The 16,082-nt window shown below is 41.6% G+C and overlaps 1 protein-coding gene and 1 pseudogene across 2 annotated transcripts in view; both read left to right on the forward strand.

Moving 5' to 3' along the window:
* The first annotated feature begins 2,130 nt into the window (after window positions 1-2,130).
* Window positions 2,131-3,498, forward strand: LOC115679838 (FCS-Like Zinc finger 8-like; annotated as a pseudogene).
* Window positions 3,499-6,003: 2,505 nt separating this feature from the next.
* Window positions 6,004-16,082, forward strand: part of LOC115667644 (auxin efflux carrier component 5-like) — a 32,909-nt gene continuing 22,830 nt past the window's right edge. The window contains exons 1-3 of one of the 2 annotated variants that reach the window (XR_008814462.1): window positions 6,004-6,159; window positions 6,503-6,736; window positions 14,175-14,841. Coding sequence is in view for 1 of the 2 variants with exons in the window: in XM_056302994.1 (XP_056158969.1) it covers window positions 6,112-6,159; window positions 6,503-6,608 (154 nt within the window). In the remaining variant the exon portion in view is untranslated. Of the gene's footprint in view, window positions 6,160-6,502; window positions 6,737-14,174; window positions 14,842-16,082 lie in introns of those variants that run through there. The other variant, XM_056302994.1, reaches the window with a different exon arrangement.

The following is a 16,082-nucleotide window of genomic DNA, read 5'->3' on the forward strand; positions in this document are numbered from 1 at the left end:
CCCCGCATAGGCTAACGCGTACCTGCAGATCAATAGAATAACACCCAACACATTCAATCACATGCAATAACATTCAAAGGCACTCTCTAGCCTTACCTCGATGCATATATAACCCTGCACGTTAGTTGGATCGCAATAACATAACCAACTTCTCATTGCACATGCACTCCAAGATAGAACCAATTTCCTACACATGCATTCATAATAACATTCCAACATATTCCAATCTCAAACTCTACACATGCTCACATCTTTCAACTTCCGATACACACATGTGTCCACTTTGATCAATACCGACCCGCGTAACATGCCTCAGGCCCACCTCATCGTACGACTCGCGTAACACGCATCAAGTCTACGGCACGACTCGCGTAAAGACGATCAAGTCCATGGCACGACTCGTGTAAAGACGCATCAAGTCGGCAGTCCTCCGGTTTATCCGGGCATTGTCTCGCGTAATACGCCTCAAGACAAATCCAATTTCTCGCGTAAACATGCCTCAAGGATTATAGGATCAAACCTCATTCAATTTCATGCCTTTCCCCGCGTCAACACGCCTCAGGGATTATAGAACTAAACGTACACCCTCATTCAATTTCATGCCTTTCTCCACATCAACACGCCTCAGGGATTATAAAACCAAACGTATATCCTCATTCAATTTCATGCATTTCCCCGCGTCAACACGCCTCAGGGATTATCGATCATACGCGATACATATCTCATTCCCTTCACACAACATCCGCATGCCCTAATCACACACAAACATGCTCAATTCCAAATCAACAACTAAGCCCAACCAATCCATTCATAAGGGCAGCAATGTAGTTCAACCATATCACCCAATCATTCCAACACCTTTCAATCCACAATTCAAGCTATACATCCAATGGCATAAATCCACACATTACAACATTCAATTCAGCCACCAAGTACCACACCTCAACCACAAGAAACAAGGGAAAATCGAATACACAGATTCGGAGCAATTCTGGGCCAGCGCACAGTTGTGGGATTCCTTTTAAAATAAATAGTAATTCAACTCAAAAAATTATGAATTTCGGATATGTCCTAGAAGACATCTTGATGAACATTTTTCATGAAGAACACAAAACCCAGTTCTGCCTAGAACCATCTCTTTTTGTCATCCAAAGTCGGACATAAAACATTTCATTCGGACTGGCCATCCGGCTTTCAAAATGCATTTCAAACGGTAACCAAATCTTCTTAGAAAGCTTTGAAATTTTTATATGTTATAGCCACAAATGTCCCAAAAATCGAGAACGGACTAGAGTAGAAGACGAAGAAGAGTTCGAGAGGCCAGGGCCGGAGCCGGAAAGGCAACGGCGGCGACGAAGACGTAGGCGAAGGAGGAGGAGGAGGAGGGGGAGGGCTTGAGGTGAGTGAGTGAGTATTTTCTCGTGAGGGAGAGAGAAAAGGATCCGGGAGGGGAAGAAAAGTTGCAGAAGAGAGAGGTGTTGACGGAAGACTTGAAATGAGTTCTTCTACAAAGAGGGGGGAGAGAGAAAAGAGACAATAAATTCAGCATTGATTGTTGCGTGTGTTAGTTCTTTCGGCCAGAGGAGAGAGAGACAAGAGACCTTCCGGTTCACTTTTTTAATTCCACGTCGGAGGACAAATGTCCCCTTTTGAGTGGAGCCACGTAAGTTTAAGCATGCCACGTAGGCGGATGACGTGGTGATATCAAACCACTGAATATTTTCTCAGAGAGAGGAGAAAGAGAGAATTCGTCAGTTTCATGGAGTCCTATCTGGGTTTTTGCTTGTGGACTCTGGGTTCTTGAGAAAATGGTGCTTTTGACCGTACCACAACCCATTGTTTCCTCCTTTCTATAGCACCCAATTCTTTCAAAAGAAAGGAAAAAACCCACAACTTTCTTTCTTGCTTTCTAGTGGAGCATAAAGATGATTCCGCTCTTTCCCAGTTGGAATAATCTGTGCCTGTGGCAGTTCGTGGCCAAAAACCAAGTCTTTTCAGGTCTTTATTCTCTCTCTCTCTCTCTCTCTCTCTCTCTCTCTCTACATAGTCACGGACTGAAATTGATTTAAAGCAAGGGGTAATAACTCATCTTTTGGGTATATTTCTTCTTTTGCAGTGAGTTAAAGAGTCATGCTGAGGAAGAGATCAAGACGCACAGCACCAACACCATCAACAGCAGCAGCAGAAGCAAGCTCTGATGGCTGACTATGGCTGTCTTCCTTCTCCAACGGGAAAAAACAGAGGAGGAAGCCCAACTCCGGCTTTGTTCACCTATCCAAAATTATTCACTAGTAACATCACTATCAAGTGTGAGACGGAGTCCATCAAGAGCCCAACTTCCATACTCGACACCAAGCCATTTTCCCACTTGAAGAGCTCGTTCTTGTCAGACACCAGCTCTCCCAAAATCTCGGAACCCAAAAGCATTGGCCTAGCTATTGTGGATGCTCTGAGAGATGATAATTGCTCCAAACTCGATTCACGCAAATCTGAGAACTTGACTGTACTGTTTGGCTCACAGCTCAGGATTCAAATCCCAAAAACCCCCACTGATTTTGGCACCAAAACAAGGAATTCCCAATTGAGCTTTTTGTCCCCAAGCCTGGGTCACTCTCCAGCAAATAAGCAAGAGGCAATTAGACCCCCTCCTGGTGGGGTTGTTTTGGCTGGTTCAATTTCAGCTAGCGAGATGGAGCTCTTGGAGGACTACACTTGCGTGATCTTGCACGGGCCGAACCCAAAGACGACGCACATATTCGATGACTGCATTGTGGAAAGCTGCTGTGGTTCTATAGGGTTATCAGAAGCAGATTGTAGGAAGGACAATGGGTTGTTTTTGGCGGATCATTGGAGGTTTCCTTCCGAGAGTTTCCTTAGCTTCTGCTACACTTGCAAGAAAAATCTTGGAGATGGAGAGGACATTTACATTTACAGGTCAGCTGAAAATTCCCCCGTCTCTGAAGCAGAGCACTTTGCCCATTTTGTCATTGCAATTCCATGCAAACTGAAGGTTTAGATTTGGTTAATATGTAGGAATTCGTTTTTAGAATTACGCTGTTAATTGATCTGCATCACTTGGTCTTTAGTCCATAGTTGCTTAATTTATATGCTTCTCATGTTTTCCATTTTGACCTATGAAAGGTTAAAACTTTGGTAAATTTCAGGGGGGAGAAAGCATTCTGCAGTGGCGAATGCAGATCGCAGCAAATATTGCTTGAAGAGGGCACGGAAACTTAAGTCTCTATTGGCTAGTGATCTCTCATGTTTCAAAGCTACCTGCGATTTTTCCTCCTCCTTTTCTTCGTTTAGTTTTTTTTTTGAAAGTCTAAGAGTTTTAGAAGAACAGTCTCCCCTGTTCCCCGTCAAATTTTGCCTGCCTTGTTCATATCTTTTGCAAGTACTTTACCTTTCAAGCACAGAGTCTTCTGACGGGACTCAGGTTTTCTGTGATCAGTTTTGCTGGAGTGATGATAAATTAGGGAAGTTGCCATTTGCTAATTTTTTGCTGTTTGGTGCTGTGTCAACAGTGGTACTTTGGCTTGCAAAGTGGGCATCATAGTCATGACAATGATGTGTGACCAAAAGCTTGCATTATGGGGGTGCTTATCTCTCTCTCCCTCTTTTTTGACAGAGTCATAATAGAAAAAAACCAAAGCACACAGGACCAATGTTTGCCAAAAGCAAAAGGGGGATAGGACCAAAGCACATAGTACCAATGATCACATTAGAGTGATTCTTTTCTCTCACTTGTGTGTGTGTGTCCTCTTGTGCTTTTGGGGAAGTCCCTTTTGCTCCTCTGTCTCACTACTTCATAGCGCAATGATCTCAAGACTGAGTTTAGGAGAGAAAGAATTAGTATAATATTTTGTAGTGGTTGATGACACCTTAGTCACTGTTAAAATTAAATAATATCATGAGCAGCTCTAAAGTTGATGATGCCCTCCCCAGATGGTGTCTTCTTAGTCGTGTGTCGCGAGATGCGGGGCGAAGTATTCTCGTGTTATGGGAAATCAACGTGGAGTTCGGTCGGATGCACAAACTCTTTTTACTAAAAAGCACTTTATGCCCGTTTTTAATTAGCTTACCTCGGGACAAGAGCGCGTCTGGCATGTTTCGCGTGGAAGTACCACCGGGGGGATTATAGGAAAATTATGTATTAGTGATAGGTGCAAAATTTTAATTGGTAAAGTTTTCAATCATATTTGACATTGTTCTCCTTAGTGGGTTTGAGTAAATGATATTGATAACCTATGTTCAAATTGATTGAATGAAGATAAAATTGTCAGTAAAAAATGTAACACCTCGGGTCTACATTGTGTAATATTGTCCGCTTTGGGCTCACTGGTCCTCACGGCTTTAAAACGCATTACACATGATAGGCCACCCAGGCCTTATAAACTAGCCTAGAACTCCCCCCTAGGCGATGTGGGACAAGAGACATGCCCCCCCTTGCCATGCTAGAAGCCTGCCAGAAGCCGCTCCTTGCTCAGGCTAGAATCCACCGGCTCCGGCGACCACTCCCCGCTCTCGTCGGACCGGGTCGTTACATTCTCCCCTCCTTCGAGCACAGCGTCCTCGCTGTGGCCCCACACGCGGTCGGGAGTCGGCTTTGATACCAATTGTAACACCCCGGGTCTACATTGTGTAATATTGTCCGCTTTGGTCCGCTTTGTCCTCACGGCTTTAAAACGCGTTACACATGATAGGCCACCCAGGCCTTATAAACTAGCCTAAAACTCCCCCTAGGCGATGTGGGACAAGAGACATGCCCCCCTTGCCATCCTAGAAGCCTGCCAGAAGCCGCTCCTTGCTCAGGCCAGAATCCACCGGCCCTGGCGACCACTCCCCGCCCTCGTCAGACTAGGTCGTTACAGAAAATGAATAATTCTATATGGGATGAGTGCGTATGGTGTTTTTGGGACTTCAAGTGAATGTTAAACGCACCGTATCCATGTTCATATTTTTCTCCATCCAAATCCAAATGCTCGAACAACAAATATTGGGTTTATGTAATATTCAACATTTACGAATAAGAACTTGACAAAATTATTTAGTTGGAAATTTTTATGGATTGAGAAAGAATCATTTTGCATCGTTATTACATGAATTTCACTAAAAAAAAAGGGAAATAAATGGAAAAACAATCGATTTGAATAAAAACCTCTCGAATTTGATGTGGAACACAAAAGTCACAAATAAAATTCTTTCACCATAATGGAGTCCATGAGATTGGACTTTCTCAATTTGTAGAATTGGGGCACTACTATAGATCTTCGATGATCCGTTCTTAGGAGATCGGTGACCATCGGATCACAATCTCGATCGTTTGTTAAAATATCTCCGAAGTATTTTTTAGGTATGGCATTTCGCGCACGAAATACAACACAATTTACTAGGTTACGACACGAAAGACGTTTTCGGGTCAGATAGTCGATCAGTCCATCGAGGGATTACAGAAAATTCATATCGTTACCGTCCAATATATCAAAGCCAGATCTTTGACGGGAAACAAAATTTACATGTTGCTTTGATGGAGTGCTAAGTTAGCAAATTAAGAAGCAATCACTAGTCACTACCCCCTTATTATATAAGGTTAATGACACAAATGGTCCCGAACTTTGATCTAATATACAATTTCGTCCATGAACTTTTAATTTGTTCAATGTGGTCCCTTAAATTTTGGTACATATTTATATGAAAATGTCTAATGTTGTTCATGAACTTAAATTTACGGAAAGACAACATTAACAAGTTCACGAAGAACATTGGATATTTTCATACGGTCGTATACTAAAATTGAATATATACCAAAAGTACAGGGATCGCATTGAACAAATTAAAAGTTTGAGGATGATATTGTACATTGAATCAAAGTTAGGGATCATCTGTGTCATTATCCCTATCAAATATTAGTAATGGACGGGCTTGAGCTGTAATTTTGGCCCGACCCGACGATCCGGTCGGGCCGGGCTGGGGCAGCCCATGGATCACCTGTGCGTCGCCGCTAGGACAGGGGTACATCAAACAAGAGAAGCTGGAACTGCATGACCGGAGCGACCCAGAGAAGACGCCGGTCGCAAATCTGAAGCGAACTTCTGCTCGCGACGAGCCATGGCGGAAGCTCTCATCGAGCTCGAGCAAGTTCTCAGGTCCAAAAAGGTACCGACGAGGGCTTTCCCTTTCCCTCTCCGATGCGTGTCGTCGCGTCATTCGTGCCTGATTCGCAATTAGCGCCGGCAATCTGCCTGCAACCCACGATGATTCTGCCACCGATTGAGCTTTGGGTTGAAGCTGCGTTTAGCTTTCCGGATGTTTGAACCTACGTACATGTCGGATTCTTGGGCTGTTCAGCGTCTGCTGTTGTGGGGGCGAATTCGTTTGGTTTTTTGAGTGTTTACTTCACTCGTGCATGGTGGAGGAACAGGGAGTAGTGCAATATGATGTGACTGATGATTGCAGTCATGTTGGTGGGTCAGTTTTGAATTCTCGTTTATCTGCTCAGGTGACGATGACTCTCGAAGAAGCCAATCTTCTTTCGGCGTGCAAGTCGAAAGCTTTGGACAATTTCACGTATGGCATTGGGCTTAGCTCTGGCATTGTATGGGCAGGTTCGCATTTCGGGTTACGATTCTTTTCGAGTTACTGTCGGACTCAAATGTAGATGCCCACATGGCATCTGTAGGCAAAAGATCTAGACTACGTGAATTTGTATCGGTGATCACGGCATAAGTAATTAGTGATGGAAACAGATTCCTAAACATAATACAAAAATTGCGGAAAAACGTGCCCATTCTATGCTTGAATCACCGATCGTTCGAAGTATATTACGTGAAATGAACATACCTCTTTTACCACAGATTAAATGCACTTATCACAGCCTCGAGAGAGAGAACAATCCTTGAATTGTTGAACAAAGCCCCTTGTTCTTTTGTCCTTTAGTGAGAATGAGTTTTCTGATGATGAAAATGCAACACACACTCACTCTTACGTGTGTTCTCACTTTTGTTTCTAGACAATAACTGCCAAGCGCAGTTACTTTCTTTCATGGGCTGGGTTAGCCCATCATGGGTGGCCCATCATGGGCGGTCCATCTTCACAAAGAAAATCCATCATCTCCCACTCGCACATGGTGGGCTAAACATTAACTCTCTCTTCTTTGCAATATTCATACTAGCAAATAATCCGTGCGACCAGCATACTTCGAGAGCTCGTTGCGATGCATCTGTTAGGAATACATAGCAGCTCAAAATTGGGTACAACGTTTTCCGAGTAGATATAGTATGCAGTCCCCTAGATCAATCAGTCATATTTATATCCCCTTTGATCTCTTTTAGTATCTCGTATATTGTATTCACAACTATAATTTACTTAAAATCATAATTGGTCGACCTGTGAATACAAACATAGAATGTGACATCATAATAAATTGATCTTCCTCTTTCCTTCAATCTCTCTATTTCAGTCCAGCTCGCTTTTCTAGAAATGCCCCATTAGATCGAATCATTCATGACCATTGGCAACATCCTAAGATAGCGAACACTGAATAGAAACTTTGAGAATAAGTTAGAGTCGTGAGGGCACTAAATGAGGAACTCATATTCTCAAGAGTCTCACACGGCATAAAGTTGAGATAAAAAACTTTTGCCACTCTTATCGGTCGTCTTATGCATACGTAGTATGAAATACGTATTACGGTATTAACTCCTTTCCCGTGGAGCGTATGTCTTTACATTCAATACCGTACAGATGATAGTTCAGACATACCTAATGTCTAAACTTGAGTTCACGTATCTACTCCTCTAAAGAATCCATTAGAACTCACATCTGGCATCAAAGACAGATAAAGTAAAATATGTGGGTTATTTTACTTTCGGACATAGTAAATGTTATGTCCTTATCTTGGCACTTAGCTAAGGCAACATTTTTATTTTAAGCTTGAGCTCTCGATTATCACCTAGATAATAAGCCTAAAAATTGTCTCATCTCTATTTATCGCACAGTAAATAGAGGCGATTACCCGTGTAAGTGGGCTAATCTCATCTGTCAGACATACTTTCTCGATATAATGCACTAAGCATTAAGATGCATAAATATTAAATAAATTCATAGGCATTAATAATGAGAGAGCAACTTCATTAAATGTGAACACTCAGGGAAAAATACAATATTCAAGTACATCACTTTCTACGCAGTCCCAGAGATTTTACATGACCATAGAAAACATCTCTTGGAATTGGCTTCATCATAGGATCTGCTATCATTCTATGCGTAGATATGTACTGCAAGTTCACATCTTTTCGTGCAACCATATCCTTGACAAAGTTATACTTGGTATCTATATGTTTGGTCTTGCCATGATATTTCGGATCCTTGGTGTATGCTATCGCTGCTTGACTATCACTATTGACTAACAATGAGTTTTCAGCATTCTTAGCAACACCTAAATGATCCAAAAATCTCTTAAGCCAAACACCTTCTTGTACTGCTCCTGACAACGCCACGAACTCAGCTTCCATCGTGGACAATGCTATACATGTTTGTTTCTTACTGCTCCAAGATATGGCGCCATTATTCAGTAAGTAAACAAAACCAGAGGTAGATTTCCTTTCATCTAAATCTCCTCCCCAATCAGCATTTGAGTAGCCTTCAAGTCGCAGATCCTTGCCTTGATAACTCAGTGAATAATTAGCAGTACCCTTTAGATACCTCATTATTCTTTTTACGGCTTTCCAATGTGCTTGACCTGGATTGGATTGGTACCTACTTACCATCCCAACTGCAAAACATCTGTCAGGTCTTGTACACATCATAGCGTACATTAAACTTCCAATAGCACTAGCATAAGGAACACGTTTCATTTGTTCCTTCTCTTGTGGAGTCTTAGGACACAACCTATGGCTCAATCCTTCACCTTTTGCAATAGGAGTATCCATGGGTTTACAGTCTTGCATACAAAATCGTTCAAGAATTTTATTTATATAAGTCTCTTGCGAAAGAGACAATAATCTCTTGGAACGATCTCTTGAAATCTTAACTCCAAGAATATATGCAGCCTCACCCATATCTTTCATCTCAAAATTGGACGATAACCAACTCTTAATAGTATTAACCAACTCCATATTGCTTCCGGCAATCAGTATATCATCAACATATAATGATAAAATCACAAATTGATCTTTGGATCTTTTGATATACACGCAATGATCTTCATCAATCATTGTAAAATCAAACGCCACTATGGCATTATGAAAACGTATATACCATTGTCTCGAAGACTGCTTAAGGCCATATATCGATCTTAGAAGTCGACATACTTTTTGTTCTTGGCCTTTCACAACGAAGCCAACTGGTTGCTCCATGTAAATTTCTTCTTCTAATTCTCCATTTAGAAAAGCAATCTTTACATCTATTTGATGTAATTCAAGATCCATGCTTGTCACTATTGCCAGAATAAGGCGAATTGAGGTAAATCTCACTACAGGAGAGAAAGTTTCTTCATAATCAATTTCTTCCTGTTGATTATACCCTTTCGCCACTAGGCGAGCCTTATATCTTTCTATTGAGCCATCGGATTTGCGTTTTATTTTGAGAACCCATTTATTCCCAATAGCTTTGCGTTCTTCTGGAAGATCAACCAGTTCCCAAACATGGTTTGACTTCATTGACTCCATTTCTTCTTTCATTGCAATCATCCATTTTTCTTTGTTAGGGCAATTTAGAGCCTCATTTACATTCCTTGGCTCGTCTTCATTTTGTGGAGCGATCATGAAAGTTTCCTCTTCAATGTCAAAACGTCGTCGGAGAATACTTTTGCGACTTGTTCGCCGTATGATAGATTGTACACGTGGTATATCATTCTCCATTATGCTCCCACTTGGATTAGATAATGACGGAATCGTCTTATCAAAAGGTTGCAATTGAGATTGAGTCGAATTCAATTCCTCACTTCTCACATTGCTTCCACTTGGACGAACTTTATCAATTTCACTATCAGGATCCAAGGTTTCAAATAGTGAATAGTTCTCACCTATTTCGCCCTTCTTAGGAAACTCATTCTCTAAGAATGTGACATCTCGTGATTCAAATTCAGTTATACTCCCACTTTCTTGCTCACCTATAAATACATATCCTTTTGAGGTTTCCGAATACCTTATGAAGATACTCTTCTTACCTCTAGGACCTAATTTTCCATACTTATGAGAAGATTCATGTGTATAAGCGGCACAACCCCAAGGTTTCAGAAAACTCAAAACGGGTTTTCTACTTGTCCATAACTCATACGGAGTGGAAATAACTGATTTAGAAGGCACACGGTTAAGTATGTAGGCAGCAGTTAATAAAGCGTCACCTCAAAAGGTGATTGGTAAGTTAGCCTGCGCCATCATGGACCTAACCATTTCTAGTAGGGTTCTGTTTCTCCTTTCCGCAACACCATTTTGTTGAGGAGTATAGGGAATAGACAACTGTCTTTCTATTTCCTTTTCATCACACAAATTTCTGAACTCATCAGATAGATATTCTCGACCTCGATCGGATCTCAATGCTTTTATTTTCTTATCTAATTGATTTTCCACCAAGTTCATAAATATCTTGAAGCAACTAAAAGCCTCAGATTTATGAGAAATCAAATAGACATATCCGAATCGAGTATAATCATCAATAAATGTGATAAAATAAACAGCCCCATGTCTAGCCCTCACATTCATTGGACCACAAATGTCAGAATGGATTAACTGCAAAGGAAATTCAGCTCTTGTTCCTTTTCCAAATGGTTTCCTTGTTGTTTTCCCAGCTAGGCAGTGTTCACAAGTGGGCAAGTCGACTTTTTCAATATTGCCCATTAAGCCTTCTTTGGCTAATCTATTCATTCGTTGTTGGCCTATATGGCCAAGCCTAGCATGCCATACGTTCACATCATTATCACACGAAGTAGAAGACGTGAAGTGGGAATAACAAACATTGACATTTACAGAATCAACATCCAGTACAATAAAACCATCTAGAAAATAACCACAATCATAATAACTCGTACCTAAATACAAGTCTACACCATTGTTATGGAAGTTCAAATTAAAACCAAGTCGAATCAATACTAAAACAGACACTAAGTTCCGACGAATTTCCGAAGCATATAATACATCATGTAGGAACAAAGTGCGTCCACCACGCATAATTAACTGGCAGGTGCCAATTCCTTTAACCTCAGCTCTGGAGTTGTTCCCTACATAAATCCATTTAGTTCCCGTTGGAACTCGTCGGAATTCTACGAAGGCTTCTCTATCCTTCACTACATGATCTGTTGCTCCCGAATCTACAGTCCACAAAGGATTTGATTCAGTTAGAAATATAGAACTTGATACATAAACAAAGTTCTCAATAATACAAGATGAGTTAACCTTCTTTGGCTCACGACAATCGCGAGCAAAGTGGCCTTTCTTGCTACAGTTGTAGCACTTCACTCTTGACATCTTTTTCTCATGAGGACGCTTTCCTCTTTGGTGTTGTTCATCTCTTGGTTTCTTCCCCGAAGAACTCGCTCTCTTACCTCTCCACCTTCTAAACGAATCAGGACGCTTGCGCTTAGAGCTCGAAGGCCCTTGTGAGCTAGAACCTGCATAGTAAATGTCAATTACCGGCTTATCCGCCAGGAGGCGGTCCTCCTCTAGCTCTAAGTGACGCACTGCATCTTCAAAGGTTTTGATGTTCTCATTGTGAGTTAGGTGCAACTTCATATGCTCCCAACTTTGAGGCAAAGAACGAATCACTGCTTGCACTTGCTGCTCATTAGTCAGAACATGGCCAGCATCCTTCAGCTCATTAATCATGTTTGACATTTTCCTTAGATGTTGTTTCATGGACTGACCATGTGGCTTCTTATATAAGTCAAATCTTATAGTGAGCTGTCTAAGCTTGGTTACAGTTGTATGACCAAACCTTGCTGCCAATGCTTCCCACATCTCCTTAGCATTTTCAAAACGCCTAAACTCTCGCATGACATCATTTTCCATGCTACTCAGCAACGTGATGCGAGCAAGGGAGTTCTTCCTTTTCCATACAGCAAATGCATCCTTATCTCTCTTATGTTGTGCAGTGTTTCCGTCTTCAGGCTCTACCATAACCAGGTTAAGAGCTTCAAGAGCCTCTTGCTCTTCCAGCACATATTGGATTTTCATATGCCAAATTTCATAATTATCACCGTTAAGCTTCTCTCCTTTGTTCAGTTCAACAACTATATTTTTGATGCTGAAGCCATGGTATCTGAACATTTCAGACATATACACACGAATTATTAATGCCACTCATTTATGCATCAATTTTACACAAACTGATTATATTAATAAATAATTTCACATAGGCTTTAGATTCGAAAGTTCACTATGTTCCCAATCATCATCAAAAAACTTAATGTGAAATTACCGTTAATGTAATCATTAAGGTAAAATTACGTTCTTTAAAGTTACTAAAACTTTTAGAACTCCCACTCAACCAGATAATATTAATAAGACAGATATTATAATATAATAGCACCATAAACTATTCATAACAGAAAATATCCGTCAACATCTATTCATTATAGAACTATTTACATGAGGAACAAATCCATCATAGGAAATAAACATTAAACACCAACATAAAAAGAACCATCCACCCAAGATATTTAACACCAACCTATATTGAACATATCCATAAGAGCTTACGAAAAATAGATAAACACAATCAGGTGGTGATCTTCTTTCTATAAACCGGAAATGACTCATGAAAATCCTCAGGAAAATCTATTTTCTTTGGCATCCAAATGGAGGCACCCGAAAAACCCCTAAATTCGGGCAACGTATTGCGCCGAGACCGATTCAATGCAAGGGTTGACGTCCTCCTTGCCCTGACCCGTATGTACTCTATCATGAATTGCTCCACAATCATCTTATAGCTCGGACCTTCTAAGGCGTCCCAAACCCTATCAATCATTCTTCCCAACTCATCAGGAATGGTGCATTTGAGGGCTCCGACCATCACATACCCTGGCATTACGAAACCGTTCCAAATGATATCTTGTATCATTTGGTTTACCTTGATGATGTGTGTCATCATGTCATCATCAGCATCCCACCGGTAAAAAGCCAGCTTGATTCTTAGTTTCTCAAGCTTCTTTTTTTGAGCCGCCGTTCTAGGAATAATAGGGGTTCGATATCTTCGTACCATTATTCCTGCAACAAATGCAGAAAAAATGAAAGAATTACTCTTAATCCAAGGTACAACATTTCAAGAAACACATTCTACCCCTTCTGCCCCTTTTTTTTTTCTCGCCGGTCAACGGTGGTCAACGCCGGTCAATGGTCAACGGGTCAAGTCTACGGGTCGGGTGGACTATCGGGTCAAGTTGGATCCGGGTCGGGTCGGGTCCGGAAAAAACCCGATTGGGCAACCGCATGGCTGACGTCAGCGTGACGTCAGCCACGCCGCACACGCCCTCATGGCGCGTGTGGTGCACGCACGCGGGGAGGAACCGCCACGCACGTGCCACGCATGTGCCGGTGAGACCGCCACTTGCGGCAGCGCGTGTGGGCGCGTGCGGCTCCTCCCGGCGGCGTGCCACCCATCAAAATTCTCGTTTCGACGAGTACTACGACTCTACGCCTTCAAAAATAAAAATTATCGCACGGAATTTCGAGAAACGATCCCGAACAGTACGGTCGGTGTCGGTTTTCGTACCCGAGCGTTCGTCGGCGCCGTTTCACGAATTCCGGCCAATATTCCGTGTTATGCACACTAGCAACGATCAGGAAACAAGAACACATGCTCTGATACCAATGATGGAAACAGATTCCTAAACATAATACAAAAATTGCGGAAAAACGTGCCCATTCTACGCTTGAATCACCGATCGTTCGAAGTATATTACGTGAAATGAATATACCTCTTTTACCACGATTAAATGCACTTATCACAGCCTCGAGAGAGAGAACAATCCTTGAATTGTTGAACAAAGCCCCTTCTTCTTTTGTCCTTTAGTGAGAATGAGTTTTCTGATGATGAAAATGCAACACACACTCACTCTTACGTGTGTTCTCACTTTTGTTTCTAGACAATAACTGCCAAGTGCAGTTACTTTCTTTCATGGGCTGGGTTAGCCCATCATGGGCGGCCCATCTTCACAAAGAAAATCCATCAATTAGATTTAAAAAAAAGTAGATGAATGAGGGCTCGGTCTAGTTATGATCCACCATTTTCAAAGTCATGACAGTTTGGGCTCGATCGCTATCTCCTCCTTCACATCTTATCCAATGGCGTGAGAGAGAAGGAAAGGTGGGGGGAATAACAAAGAGTTGCGGAAAGGCTTCGTCGATATGTTGATATGTTGATTGCATATTCCTGAAACCCCGGATTTCAAGTAAAAATCAACTGTAATATATCTCTCAAATACAGAATGCAGGTGCCTATGGTCAATACATGGCTGGCTACAGAGAGTAAGAGTGTGTCTGATTCGGATAGATACATCGGATGATTATCAATGGCACTGTACACTAGACTGACTAACAGCAGCATGTCTATTTTAGAGCAACACTCAGTCATTTTTGCTCCTTCGGGTCTTTGATGATTGTACAGCATATCAGATTGAAGACTACAGTATGACACATGCAGATTTAGAATTTTGGTTTTACGTTATCACAGGAATTTCACATCGCAGATATGCCAAGATCCTATTTAGAGAGAATTTACTTCAGTGTATTGAAATGCCTTCTAATCATGCTTGTGTTGCTTGAATATAAGTCTATGCAACGTGGTCTCTAGTTAATTTCAGAACATGTATGCTGCCATTTTAGTGTTCTACACTTGGCCTTGGTTATCCGAAAAGCAATCTGTTTTATGTTGAAATACCAAGTTGAGTACTTCAAAGAAAGAAAAGATTCTCCAAAATTAGAAAAAAAAATCATGTTCTTTGAGCCACTATCCTGAGGAACTCTAAATAGATTATAACCAAAAAGGTTTTTTGGGAAAGAATTTCACTCACCTTGTGTTTTTTCTTTTGGCCCAACTCACATTGTCATTGAGCATATCTAACTGAGTTACACTGAGTTTTTACAGTTTCTAGGATTCTTCAACGAGTCTTGATGGTTCGGAATTTAGATTGTAGGTTCCCAATTCGGCAATGACTGTGGTGTGACTCTCTACTTTTAGATGTCGACCTGTTAGAGAATCAACAGAAGACAAAACTCTGCCATTATTAGCAAAGTGACAACAGATTTAATTTGAATTTGTCATTAAGAATTGAAATGATCATCATTTGAAAATAAATGGCACATGTCTTGTGAATAGCAACTAATTACTTTGGTTTTTTTTTTTTTTGGTCGGGTACTTATTACTTTGGTTGACATTGTGTGATATGAGAAAAAGCATTTTAGGGTGCGCAGGGCAATGATTATGTGCCCAGGAACTGATTCTACTCAGAAATGATTTTTTTTTATTCTGTGCCTGAGAACTAATTCTGAACATTTGAAGGCGTTTGGTAATGACCCAAAATTTCTATTCCTGGAATAGAAAAAGAACAGAAATGCATTTGGTAACGGCACAAAATTTCTTTTTATTAATAATATTTCTTTCTTTCTTTTTTTTTTCTTTTCTTTTTTTCTTCTCCTCCTTCTTGGCCATGGCCTGGTCGCTGGCCATGGCCGGCGACCGGCCATAGGCCAGGGCTGGCGAGGGCGAGGGCTGGACCCTCGCAGCGAGGGCAGCCCTTGTCGGCCTTTTCCAACCCTCGCCCAAGTCGGCGAGGGCCGCCCTCGAGGCTCGCAGCCTGGGCGAGGGCTGGATTTTTGCCGTCGCCCTCGCCCAGTTCGCGAGCCTAGAGGGCGGCCCTCACCGGCTCGGGCGAGGGCTGGAAAAGGCCGGCAAGGGCCGCGAAGTCGCCGGTGGCCGGCCAAGCAAGAAGAACTGAAGAAGAACAGGAAAGAAGAAGGAAAAAAAAATAATTTCTTTTCCAATTCTGATTCTTGTTCCTAGAATCAAGAAGCTACTTTTTTTTTGCTTCTTGATTCTATTTCAAAACTGATTCTGGGAATAATTTTTTGCAAATTTGTGCCCGG

Source organism: Syzygium oleosum, unplaced genomic scaffold (assembly GCF_021117445.2).
Source record: "Syzygium oleosum isolate NSW1041296 unplaced genomic scaffold, Sole_v2.1 Sole_v2.01, whole genome shotgun sequence".
Classification (NCBI taxonomy): domain Eukaryota; kingdom Viridiplantae; phylum Streptophyta; class Magnoliopsida; order Myrtales; family Myrtaceae; genus Syzygium; species Syzygium oleosum.